Genomic DNA, 13,542 nt, shown 5'->3' with positions numbered 1-13,542 from the left:
TATTTTATCATCTTCTTATAATAAACTCATTAATAAACTGACGAGGCTGTTAATTTTTAAAATCACAGTTATACATCATTACTGTTCTATACGTTTTAGACTCATACTCCCAATAAAAACGCAAATTATCCTTAGGATGATTTTACCCAACTAATTTGAGAATCTGTTTAATTGTATGAATTTAGTTCAAAAACTTAAGAGTTTGAAGTAACCCTAGACAAAGACTACTCATAACTTAAGTTGTTAGCCTACAAAATGCTTGATGTACCGAGTTATGGTGAAGGCCAGCTATCGACCCAGTAATCTAGAGTGATTGATAAACTATTGGGATTTGTGATCGATTAAACAAAATACAGAATCAATGTCAACATCCAGTAGCTATTTAAGAATCACCATCAAAAATCCATCATATCCCTTTTCTCCTTCTGTCTGTATCACAACGGCATCATCAACTCTCTCGTTGTATTTCATAGCCTCTATCAACTCTCTAGTGCCAATAACTTTACCATCGTTTTGACAGGCGGATTCATCGACAACCAGACCTCCTCGGACCACGTTGTCTACAATGACTAAAGCCCCTGGTTTTGCCATTCTGGCGGCGTAGTTGAAATAAGCCAGATTGTTCTGTTTATCGGCGTCGATAAAGATAAAATCAAAATGTGGGCGAGAGGAAGATTGGATCTCGGATAATAGTCCAGGAAGAACTTCTATCGCATTACCAAGGATAAGATTAATCCTGCTGGAAACGCTCGACTCTGTGAGCGAGACATTCTCCTGTGCGATCGAGTACGTATGAGGGTCGATCTCAATACTCGTGATCTTGGTGTCCGGGGATGCTGCTGTAAACCAGACAGTTGAGTAAGCCCCTAAAGTACCAACTTCGAGGATATTTTCAGCTTGCGCTAGTCGGGCCTGCAATGCGAGGAACTTCCCTTGTGCAGGGGAGACGGAGATGTCATCAAGACCTCTTTCAAGGGAGTTGTCGTGTATCCGCTGGAGAATATCGTATGGTGCTGTTCCTTTCAGCATGAGGTGAGAGTTCATATAAGTGTCGACTTTAGCTGGCAGTGTTACACCCATGATGCTTATATATTGAGGCTATCGGGTCTTGCGTCTCAAGGGCTAAATATAGCAGACAGGGGGGTTTTAATACTATGTCAACTAGAAATTAAGTCTGCTTTATATCCTGGTGTTTCTCGTATTAAAGCACGAAGGGAGGGTTTCACCGGCACACCGGAATGTGGATTATGACCCGAAAGAGATATAGTCAATTGATATAAATGAGTCATATTTGGGTTATCTCGGACCAGCCACTCTTGTAACGAGAAGTTACGAAACACGCCCTAGCAATAGGTAAAATGCAAGAACTACTATAATTATACCAAGCTTATAGCTAAGTGCCCTCGCAGTGGGGGAGAAATAATAAGAGCAAGTTTCGAATCTCTCTGTACCTTTTCAACAGAAGAAAGCGAGGGTCATCAAGAAGTGATTCAATGTTGTCCATTTCAAGTGCTGGCTTGACGACTTGTAATTATCAATAGATGTATAGATAGACTATTAATAGGTTGATCACTATACTCCCATGGAACAATCCCATGCCTTCCAACCAACTTCCTGGCCTGTTCATCCTTCTCCCCTTTGACTACCGATACAACCAGCTGTCCGCCCATCTCTGGCTATACGGCACCAATTTTCCTCAACGCATCTCGATCTCCGACAACGTTCGTATCACAAAACCCTGGATCCGTGCCGATAACTTTGATCCCCAGTGGGTTATTATTGTACCGAACTAGTAACATGTTCACCACAGCCTTAGTAACGCGATACTCCACTGCCAACTCGCCGTCAAAAGGAAACGTTGGATCGGCATTTAGACTAAGAGAGTCGTCTCTGGTCGAGGGAGGGCAGTTCTTTGTCCATACCAGCTCTTTGGCTAACAGCAACAAACCTTGACATCACTGCTCCTGCAAATCGGAGATCTTCGGCGGCTCAATGTTCTTCGATATTAGTCGGAATGCTAAAAAACAGTGGATATTCCAGACTCTCTTTTTCCAAACATCATAATATCGATCGATCACATACATTTTCGAGCAACTGTCATTTTCAGAAATCAAGAAAATAATTACAGCAGAAGAGTTTCTATTTCATCAGCGACCATCTTAGAAGAGTCCATGCACACATCAACATTGAATGTTCACAATCTTCAATGTTGTTATGGTTAAGATAAAGTGAGAATTGAAAATCATCAATTATGCATATGCGGTTACTATTTATGCATTCGCCACTGAGCAGGCTGTTCCTGCTAATTAATGACCCTACCAGGCAGCTGTTCAATGCTATCATTGTAGAATATAGATCTCGGAGAAAGCAGGGAGCTGAGCATATAACAAAGCCACTTTTGTCATATAGACTGAGACGAACACAGAACACATTAATTATTCTTTACTGGTCCTATAAGTTACACCTTTACCACTAGGCAAAGTTTCTAATAACACATATGTATCATTACATAACATGCATTGATATGCAACGGTATCTAGTTACCTAGGTTGTAGAGTTTCTAAGGCTTTGTCTACAAGAACTTCGAGAAACGTAAGCTTCTTTTAAGCGAGTTTATTAGATTTGGTGGAGTTTCACTTACGGTTTATGGTAGCGAGGCAGTGGCACGATGGCTAATTCAAGGCTAGGACGTGCCAACTATGCAAAGATTTCTTGAGTCACCTGTAAATCACCCGCTAATAGTAATTGGTGAGCTAGTCAAATCCGGCCAACCGCTTTTCAAGTGATGTCAGCGGAGCTTCAGCATGAACAAAGAAAACAAAGAATGTGTTTATGAGTTTGGAATGAAAGTGAAGATGAAAGCCGCAACAGGGTAACATGTGCCAGCTTCCCTACAAGTGGTTCATACAGTATCAACTACTTATCAGGTTTCTTGTCAGCTCGCGAAACAGCCCTAGGCGGGAGCATTTCCATCGCCGACACTCTAGGTCTGGTTGTTTATGCTTTCAATTTCAATCGCCATGCATTCAGCAACATACGTAACCATTGTCGGACTGCTAATAGGCGTGTATATTGTCACGCGGCGCAAATTAGCTTCTTCTTTACCCCTGCCGCCGGGCCCCAAGCCGATGCCGATAATTGGCAATATCCACCAAGCTCCCAAGTCCCATGGCTGGAGGACGTATCGCGAATGGAGCAAGAAGTATGGGCCCATCGTTCACGTCAACATGCTTGGACAGCCCATCATCATTTTGTCTACATCTGAAGTAGCCCACGACCTCCTGGCGAAGCGTGGAGCCATATTTTCAGACCGACCTCATCTTTTTGTAAGACTCTACTCTCCTCGTCTTGTACGTGCAACATGAGCTAATCCTAACTGCAGTTGGCGACGGAGTTGGCCTTGAAAGGACTCAGCATCATCATGATGAATTATACCGTGCAATTCAGACAACATCAGAGGCTACAGTTCTCAGTGTTAAACGCGACGCCGGCGGCCGCTTATCTCCCCTTGCAGACTCTGGAATCGCAGCAATTGATGAACGATCTCCTGAAAAGTGCAGGCGGCGCTGGCGTTGATGTTCGAGGACATTTTCAGCGCGCAGTCGCTAGCATCATCCATACGTTGCTGTATGGCTTCCGTGTCAAAAACTATAACGACCCGATGCTTCGCGCCGTTGTTAAACTCAACGATGAGTTCTCCGAGTTTGTCCAGGTTGGCGCGCACATTGTTGACCAGTTCCCTGTGCTTAATAATCTGCCCAGCTTCTTGGCCCCATGGCAGGCAAAGGCTGAAAATCACTACACCACCAAATATGATCTGCGCGACGAAAACTTTCGGCGGGGCCTGGAGTCGGACGCCTGGAATATATCAAAGCATCTCAGGAAGACTGTCAAAAAGGATGGCCTCGATATGCCCTTGGGCGAACTAGCGTTTGAGCTTGGTACTATGATCGACGCCGCGCTGGATGGCGTTACAGACACCTTGATCTGGTTTGTGATGGCTTGCATCACAGAAGGCCGGGGCTTCGTCGCCAAGGCGCGTGAGGAGCTGGATGCCGTTGTCGGGCGCGATCGACTCCCAGTCCCAGATGACAAGCCCAACCTGCCGTACGTCACCGCCGTTGTCGAAGAGATATTCCGTTGGCGGCCTGTTGGCCCCGAGGGCGTCCCTCACTTAAACAAGGAGGAGACTACCTACAATGGATATATCATTCCAAAGGGATCTGTTATTGTGGCCAACGTTTGGACAATCTCTCGGGAAGAGGCCCTGTTCGGGCCGGACCCTGACGATTTTATACCAGATCGCTGGCTCGAGGAGGACGGCAAGACGTTCAAAGCCCTCCCCCCTGCCGTCTTCGGCTATGGAAGGCGGATCTGCCCTGGTCGGTATTTCGCCCGCAATGTTATCTGGATCGTCGTCGCCCATCTGTTATGGTCATTCGACATCAATGCTGGCTTGTGTGAGGAGACAGGCGAGCCTATTCTCGTTAACCCCATTGCATGCACCTACGGTCTGGTTATGCGGGCCCTGCCTTTCAAGGCTTCATTTAACCCTCGTGGGCCTTGGGTAAGTGAAGTGATAGCCAGAGATGGTGACACTTATAGCAAGGATCATAGGGCCATGCTCAACCAAATTGGGACAGAGTTCGCTAAGCTGTAGCCAGTCCTCTTACCTTTATCTCTCTCTCATTATACACACATGTGCAATTACCTACAAAGGGGTAGACTACTAGCAATGAGCTTCGTGACGATGCGAATATGGCGAAATCTAATGTAGTTTCATGAACGTCTCGGCTAATGCACAAATATTCTACCTTGAACTCTCTATTACATGATAAGATAATGGCTAAATCGCATCTTCTCAGTGATGAGAAAGACCATCGAGTGGAGATCTCCCCGGTTCAAGTGGAATAAAACCTTGTGAGTTGCAATTGCCAACAATATACTCACTAGATATCTTAGGCAGAAGGGTGTGGGCTAAGTAAGAGGATTTTGATCTAAACATAGATTCTACGTAATCTACCGTTATTCACCTAATGTTTGTAACACTGGCATTAGCATTAGTAGTAAATATAAATACCACGTACCTACCGTGAAGCCCAGGAATGTGCCTGGTTTCGCCTCGGCCAAAGTATGAATCGCGCATGTCGAGACGATTAATTATGAACTTAACGAGATTCCCAATATGTTGTACAACAACTCATGGACATGTTTCCTATCAGCGTATTATCCAGTATACTTACTATACGGCAACTCTAGTACAATATTCAAGGACTCTCAAGATGGTTCCTTGTCGTCCTACAGCGATAACAGACCTCTACTGTGTTGATATTGCTAGAAGTCATGTTCCTAAGATCGACTGGTGGAAGCACGTTTCTTCTGGGCATAACTTATCTCATCTCGATCTGCTGAAACACTGCGGTGGCCTGGCTCAATTCTAGCTCGAGTGCGGGTATTGGCTGGTGAAAGGGTAGATGATAGATCTGATGGTGCTTAAAGGATGCGATATGGCCTTTACATCTGACCTTTCGCCGATATACAAACGCTGTTTATTACATTAAATATACTCAATGCTGATAGGTTAAGATAAGGTGAGAATTGACATTACGCGTATGCGGTTACTATTTATATCCGTTCAGCCACGAGGCAAGTATGCACTCCCCACTGAGCAGGCAACCACTTAATTGATGACTCCGCCCAGGCAGTAACATTAAATTCAACGTTATGATTATAAGTAGGGTAATACCTTTAATACCAGACCCAATCAGTCGATGTTATTTAATGTTGCGGTGTGTTTGTTCCCATGACGTCAGCAGAAGGGAGAAAATTATATAGAACATACCACCCTACTTTAATTTCAGCGATTGAATAACTTTATAATAATATAATATTACGGGATATTACCTTAAAAGGCTTAAATATATAATATAATATTATTATTAATAGTACAGGGCAGTGGTGAATAGAATAGAGGAATACCAGTGGGGGCCCATGTGACGCGCACGGCTGATTGGCTCGGTGCGCCCACCGAAAACGTCACTGGCGTCTTCTCACAGGCTGACCGATTCCCACAGCCTCAACGCCTCAGTCTAGCTGGCCCGCCACTACCACGCAACCGTCCCCAGCCCTGGACCAGAGTCTGAGAGCGAGGGTCTAAGAGGCCAGAGTCTGAAACCCCAGACCCTAAGGAAAGCCTAAGGAAAGTATCGACATTGCGCTCGGTGGCTCTGCTTTGGCCACGCATTCGACCATATCTTGCATCCAGGTGGCAGCACCCGCCTCTTTCTTCAATTCTCGTCTAATCACTCTGCTTGCGTCTGTCGTTCCCACGCTTGCTTTGCTATTGCTCTCGTTTATATCGATACCCCTGTTTTCCTTGTAAATATTCTTTTGATTTATCTGTGTATATTGTCTTTCTGCCAGCGACGTCCCCAGGCTTCGCAAAAATTCACCGTTAGCGACGACGAAACGAACCTACTCCCGACGTTGGTCCATGAATATCGCCTGACTCGACGGCATTCGAAGATTGTGTACTATGAATGAGCGATAGATATTGTAGTCAACGGACAGATATTTGGGCCGGGCAAGAATAGCGTGCACGAAATGACAGGAGGAGATCAGCCTGCGAAACCAGCCGGCCAAGAGACGAGCGATTCTCGTCGACCGTCGACAAATGACGACGAAATAATCCCAGTCGGCCACCAGGCAGGTGCGCCGAGGCGAGTGTTAAGCTTACCATCAGAGGGTGCTGCCGATGCAGCAGCCATCGACCGATCAACTCATGCTCGAGTGCGGTTTTCATCCGATCTAGATCACGTTTACGACAGCAGATATGCGCCCAGCCAAACCCCAGCCGTCCCAGTCATCCCAGCAACTACGGAAAAGCGACATGGCACGCCGGGGCTCACAATCAATACAGCCGTTGCCGCCTCCCATAACCCCGTCTCGTCAGGTAATCCGAGTAGTGATGCGAAATCAATATCGCCAATCTCGCCTCCTTCGCCGCAATCGCGAACCCGGAATCGCGGCTACTCGCTTCGACGAAGTCTCTTCACAAAGACCATCCAGACTCAAACCACCCCGGACACGGAACAAAGTATCGAGCTCGAAGTGCGGCCAGACATAAAGTCGTCGGCCACGCAGGAGAAGATTGCGGTTACACAGCATGAATTACAGCCTTCCATGCAGCGGATCCGAACGCTGGACTCGGATTCGCAGGATGATTGGATGTCCGTGGCGTATTCAGATTCAACACCCCTGAAATATACTGCGTCGTTGATCGCTGGTCAGAATTGGCTGCTTTCAACAGCTACAAACTCTAAAGCCTGTGTACGTTTTATGCAGTGGAAAGAAACGATACGAAAGACCGTATTCCGGATTAAAGAAATCCCTCCAACAAAAGATGGCCGTCATATAGAGCTCAATGTGAGCTGTGTTGATGCGCTCATCGACGAGAGGACTGGTAAACCGTATGTCGACAATTCTATTCGCTCGAGTCGATATAGCCTCTGGAGTTTCTTCCCCAAACAGCTGGTTGCGCAGTTTTCCAAGGTGGCCAACTTTTACTTTCTTGTTGTGTCAATCCTTCAAATGATTCCTGGACTGAGCACGACGGGAACTTTCACGACTTTAATTCCTCTTATGATTTTTGTTGGTATTTCTATGGGTAAAGAAGGTTTTGATGATTTACGTCGATATCGATTAGATAAAGAAGAAAACAACCGATATGTGCATGTGTTACGACCGGATGGGAGACAAGAACAGGACCCAAAAGCAGGTTCAAAGGACGGTGCTTCTGTCATGGCCAATGATGAGAATTGGGTGGCAGTCAAATGGCAGGGTATTCGAGTTGGTGATGTGATCCGACTCAAGCGCAACGAACCAGTCCCCGCCGATGTTGTTTTACTGCACGCACATGGACAGGATGGGATTGCTCATATCGAAACTATGGCTCTCGATGGCGAGACGAACCTCAAAACGAAGCAGGCTTGTCGGACCGTAGCCGCGGTTAGCTCGACCCCTGAAGAAATTATTGCACGACAGCATCCGGTCCGTTTCACGGTCGAGGACCCTAATATCGATCTATACAAATTCGATGGCAATGCAACAGTTGGGGAGGACATGTTACCATTAACTAATAACGAAATCGTCTACAGAGGTAGCATATTACGAAACACTAAGCAAGTATATGCAATGGTCATTTACACGGGCGAAGAGTGCAAAATCCGCATGAATGCGAACAAGAACCCTCGCATCAAAAAGCCTGCCCTGCAGACCGTGGTGAACTATGTAGTCATCATCATTGTCAGCATGGTGATCCTCATTGCGATGATTTGCACAATTGCTTACAGATTCTGGAGCAAACATTACGAGCCTGGCGCATGGTATTTGAAGCATGCGCATGTACCAATTGGTCCGGTTTTCACATCATTCTTAATCATGTTCAACACCTTGATTCCTATCTCTCTTTATGTCAGTATGGAAATTGTCAAGGTGGCTCAGATGCTGTTATTGAATGATATTGATATGTACGACGAGGAGTCTGATACTCCTCTGGAAGCGCGGACATCCACCATTAATGAAGAACTTGGTCAGATCAGCTACATTTTCTCAGACAAGACAGGAACATTGACCAACAATACTATGAAATTTCGAATGATGAGCGTTGCTGGCACAGCCTGGTTGCACGATATCGACCTTCGCGAAGAGGCTGCCCGTGAAGGCGATAAGCATCGATTGATCCACAAGAAACGCAGTATTAAAGGCAAGAAGGCAATGCACCGCAAATCAGGCGTGGAAAGCGTCCGGGCTTCATCTGTACGAATGTCAATGGCATCTGCTCTTCACGATCAACCTACTCGCTCAAAGTCATTTAAGCAAGGAAGGGCGTTTCACGGAGGCAACACTGAGCAAATGCTGGAATACATTCAACGAAAACCTTACACTGTATTTGCCCGAAAAGCCAAGTTTTTCATTTTATCACTAGCTCTTTGCCACGCCTGTATCCCGGAACGCGATGAATCGGGCGAGGTCTCTTTTCAAGCTGCATCGCCGGATGAATTGGCGTTGGTGACGGCAGCCCAACAGCTAGGGTATTTGGTCATGGACCGACAGCCCAATACCTTGACTGTGCGGACATACCCGTCCGGACTGGATGATGATCCACTGGATGAGGTCTACGAGATTCTGGACGTCATTGAATTCACTAGCTCGCGGAAGAGAATGTCTGTGGTTGTCAGGATGCCTGATCAACGCATTTGCCTCTTCTGCAAGGGAGCGGATACAACAATAATGAAGCTTCTTCGTCAAGCTGGGATCGCTCAGGAAAAAGCCACTGAGATTGAGAGACGCGCAAGCAAACGAAAGACGGAAGAAGCCTTTGAAGCTATCAGACGAAATAGCGAGCACCATAGTCCTATATCTGTGCGACGCCCAAGTCTTGTGCAGAGACGGTCTAGTGTTAGGTCTGTGAACCGAAATTCGTTGCGTCGAAGCGTCGACATTTGGCTCAAAGACCGCGAAACAGACGGCGGAAGACTGAACAGAGATAATGACAGCGACCATTATAGTCCTCGTCCATCTACTCACTTCAATCGCAACTCGATGGCTTTCTCCGACGGTCGACCGTCTTTCCAGGAAGATGACGACGCGTATTTGGTTGACGAAAGTCTCGTCGTTGACGACCATGCCATTTTTGAGAGATGTTTCCAGCATTTGAATGACTTTGCCACGGAAGGGTTACGTACGCTGATGTATGCGTCGCGGTTTATTGAGGAGTCGACTTACCAGGAATGGAAGCAAGCGTATCAGGAAGCAACGACTAGCTTGGTCGATAGACAGGAGAAGACTGAAAAGATTGGAGAAGAGATTGAGACGCAGCTTGACCTGATCGGAGCCACTGCTATTGAAGACAAACTCCAGAAAGGAGTGCCAGAGGCGATTGACAAATTAAGGCGTGCCAACATCAAGCTGTGGATGCTCACGGGCGACAAACGCGAGACTGCGATCAACATCGGTCATTCATGTCGTCTAGTCAAAGATTACTCTGAAGTCGTTATTCTAGACCAGGAAGCTGGAAATGTGGGGAGGACGATTGTCAACTTGATTGCAAGCATCCGAAAAGGCAAGATTGCCCATTCGGTGCTGGTAGTCGATGGCCAGACGTTGTCGATGATTGAAACGGACGAGATCTTGATGGCTCGTTTCTTCAAATTAGCAATCATGGTCGATTCGGTGATTTGCTGTCGAGCCAGCCCGAAACAAAAGGCATTCCTCGTGCGATCTGTGCGAAAGCAGGTCATGGACGCAATCACACTTGCTATTGGTGACGGTGCCAATGATATTGCGATGATCCAAGAAGCACACGTTGGTATTGGTATCACGGGCAAGGAAGGGTTGCAAGCTGCAAGAATATCTGACTACTCTATCGCCCAATTCCGATTTTTGCTCAAGTTACTTCTTGTTCACGGCCGTTGGAACTACATCCGAATCTGCAAGTATACCCTTGGAACATTTTGGAAGGAGACCTTGTTCTACCTCACCCAAGCTCTTTATCAGCGGTACAATGGGTATACTGGGACTAGTTTGTACGAGAATTGGTCGCTGAGTATGTTCAATACACTGTTTACATCTTTGGCGGTGATTTTCTTGGGTATTTTTGAGAAGGATCTTGCAGCGTCGACATTGCTGGCTGTTCCTGAGCTTTATACTAAAGGTCAACGCAATGGGGCATTTAGTATACGAATCTATCTAGGATGGGTATCAATGGCTGTCATCGAATCGCTCGTCATCTTCTTCACCATGTACAGCCTCTTCGGACAATCGCTGATGGGGGTAGACAACACCATCTTCCCGATGGGTCTACTAACATTCACCGCATGCGTCACAGTGATCAATCTCAAACTCCAATTCCTCGAAATCCACAACAAAACCATTCTCTCCGGCATCGTACTATTCCTTTCCATCGGCGGGTGGTTCCTCTGGAACATGATCCTATCCACACGCTACAACGACGCGAAATCTGGCAAGAGCATCTACGACGTCCAGGGAAATTTCCTCACCCGCATCGGCCGCAGCCTCGACTTCTGGGCTGTTCTGTTCCTCATCGTCGCCTCTGTGCTTCTCTTCGAAACCATGGTGAGCACGATCCGCGCGATCCTGTTCCCAAACGACGTCGACATTTTCCAAGAACTCGAAAAGGACCCGGCCATCAAACGCCGCTTTGAGGAAGCTGCCGCATCCGAGCTACAGCAAGGCTGGGATCGCGGGAAGAAGCAATCCAGCTTTGAGCTTGAGCGCGAAGAAGCGGAGGAGTCCGCGCGCGAGAAGGAGGTTCATGACTACTTGAACCGGCGACGAGATCAGAAGCCGGATGTGACAGGGGAAGAGGATGGAACCGATATACAAGATACCATGGTTATGAGAACAAACAATGACGACGCGACTGATGAGGAGATGGGCATGATCAGTCCTGGTGGCTCGCGGCGCAAGTCTCACGATATTCACGAATTATTTAGCAAGGGGTTTGGGTCGATTAAGAAGGGGCATTTGTAGTATATACCATGATATCCTTTACGTATATAGAGCATAATTAGATTTTCTTACTCTCTTACCAATTCCGAGTCAGTTGGCTCGACTATCTGGTATGTAGTTTGATGCTAAAACCCAGCAGAACATGAACCATACAATCACAGCGATAGTGAAATGGTTGGCCAGCCCGGCTATCGCCACATGCTTGACTCCTCCGTCGAAGTGAGGGGTGGTCTAGACTCCGATTCCCCCTCACAACAACACGGTTTCACCGACATTTACCGTACGACAGATTGGTCGAGAATCGAGACTATGGAAATAATCACACGAGGAGCGTACGGTACTAGCATGAGGGCGGAGTATTGTAGTATGCTGGACATACCGGGAATAACACCACTACCACTTCCTCCTCCTCCTCCTCCTCCTCTCTCAGTCTGACAGTAACTGCAGTGCCATCGTTCGTTCGCACGTCACACAACACCAGACACACGCACAACGCGATAAGGCCAGCGCCGAAGCCGCGCGAGAGAGCGGCGGCAACACTCCGTGGTCAGCCTCCTGAAACAGCGCCATGGCAGCATCCGGTTAGCCCACGTCGGCAGAACACGCCTCCCGCCCAATCACGGCGCGTTGCACGGTCATCCCCTTTTGACATGCAGCGGTGGTGCCTGGCGCTAGCCGTTCTGGGATGGTTGCTGCAGGGGCTGTTGGTTGCTTGTAGATGGTAGCGTGCTGCATGTAGTTGCATGTAGTCTGGACTGTAGTCTGTGCTCTAGTCACGGTACTATACTTGGCACTGGTTGTCTGGTTGTCTGGTAGTCTGGCTGAGTCTAACGAGATAATTGTGGAAAATGAGAATGAACAAGTCTGGGTCTGAGGTCAGTGGCATGAGCCTGGAGGCGCCACACGCCACACCAACACGATCTCCTTCATCCAGATACTCCTATTTACCGCTAAGTCGGTCTTAGTGGAACTGTCTGAACTCTGAGTGGAAACAGAGCCAGGGGTTCCGGTTCCTGACTTCCTGGCACCCCTGCGCCGCTTGTGCCAATTGCGGTTAAGATTTGCTGCCTCAGTTCGTTGACCAAGTATTAGCCTTGACGTCCTTGACAAATACTGTCATGAGTGTACTTCGTAGTGTGTAGCATGTATTGTGTTAGGTATAGTATGGCACCTACTACTTCGTGATATTCTACTGCTCGCTTAGGTAATGGTATGGTGAGTCCAAGTGTGCATGCCGTGACATGCACGAGCACCAACTATCGAACCCGGAGGTTACCAAATGCCGACGGGCCACTCCGCAGTTTCGAGAACGAGGACACGACAATTCATGTTCAACAGCGTGCATCGTCTTACATGTGATGTGTAGCGTACCGAGCGTCAATAATAGCATTCACTAGACTCCAGTCTCACTCTCCATTCTCCAGTGATGTGCGGTCTCCTGAGAGGGATCCTCGCAGGACGGAGCGCAATGACCAGGTCAAAACGTGGATACTACGTACTTTCGTACTAAGGGCACCGTATTCCAGAAGAATCCCCGTCTCTCGCAGGAACGCGCCTCGATCGAGATGCCGACGAAAAGCGTTAGCCAGGAACACAACGACTAGTTCCAGCGACTAGTCGCCCAGGCTAGGATGCCACTGGCCTAGGCAACGGTCGACGGCAAAGTAATAGGTTCCGCCGTCCGCCACAAGCTTTGTGGATGACATAGCTGCCTTCCTACATTGAAAGAACTATCAGAGGATATTTTGCATAGAGAACATTGGTAGGACCGGCTCCATACTAGGGAGCAAGTAGTCAGTCGTAAGGAGGCAAAATCGTGAGAGGCCTACCGGCTAGACCTGCTCTCTGCGTCAGTGGCGGCCTGATTGGCCGATCGGATCGCGGTGGGCCAGGTACCAGACAGACAGAAACAAGGTACAAGCAGTCTCGTGACCCTCCAAGTATAGCAGTTCTTTAAAAAGTATGGAGTACTCCGTACTTATTCATTATATAGAAGATACTATTGCTGAC

General features: G+C 47.5%; 3 protein-coding genes across 3 annotated transcripts; 2 read left to right on the top strand and 1 right to left on the bottom strand.

Moving 5' to 3' along the window:
- Positions 1 to 325: 325 nt before the first annotated feature.
- BGW36DRAFT_370656 (O-methyltransferase) lies at positions 326 to 1,150 on the bottom strand. The gene has a single exon (XM_046215275.1). It carries the CDS (start codon positions 1,078 to 1,080, stop codon positions 379 to 381), a length of 702 nt encoding a protein of 233 aa, XP_046077148.1. The 5' UTR covers positions 1,081 to 1,150; the 3' UTR covers positions 326 to 378.
- Positions 1,151 to 2,999: 1,849 nt separating this feature from the next.
- Positions 3,000 to 4,919, top strand: BGW36DRAFT_444760 (putative cytochrome P450; the record flags this gene model as incomplete). The annotated part of the gene is made up of 2 exons (XM_046221651.1): positions 3,000 to 3,326; positions 3,383 to 4,919. The coding sequence occupies 2 exons, from the start codon at positions 3,000 to 3,002 to the stop codon at positions 4,658 to 4,660; spliced, it is 1,605 nt and encodes a 534-aa protein (XP_046077147.1). The 3' UTR covers positions 4,661 to 4,919.
- A 1,329-nt stretch (positions 4,920 to 6,248) lies between these two features.
- Positions 6,249 to 11,611, top strand: BGW36DRAFT_370653 (putative phospholipid-transporting ATPase). The gene has a single exon (XM_046215274.1). It carries the CDS (start codon positions 6,604 to 6,606, stop codon positions 11,551 to 11,553), a length of 4,950 nt encoding a protein of 1,649 aa, XP_046077146.1. The 5' UTR covers positions 6,249 to 6,603; the 3' UTR covers positions 11,554 to 11,611.
- Positions 11,612 to 13,542: the final 1,931 nt, after the last annotated feature.

Source organism: Talaromyces proteolyticus (genome assembly GCF_021365285.1).
Source record: "Talaromyces proteolyticus strain PMI_201 chromosome Unknown BGW36scaffold_2, whole genome shotgun sequence".
Taxonomy (NCBI): Eukaryota; Fungi; Ascomycota; class Eurotiomycetes; order Eurotiales; family Trichocomaceae; genus Talaromyces; species Talaromyces proteolyticus.
This window is presented reverse-complemented; position numbering and strand designations above follow the sequence as displayed.

Excerpts from the sequence above, each read along its gene's own strand:
- BGW36DRAFT_370653 (XM_046215274.1), top strand. The coding sequence starts at position 6,604 with ATGACAGGAGGAGATCAGCCTGCGAAACCAGCCGGCCAAGAGACGAGC.
- BGW36DRAFT_370656 (XM_046215275.1), bottom strand. The coding sequence starts at position 1,080 with ATGGGTGTAACACTGCCAGCTAAAGTCGACACTTATATGAACTCTCAC.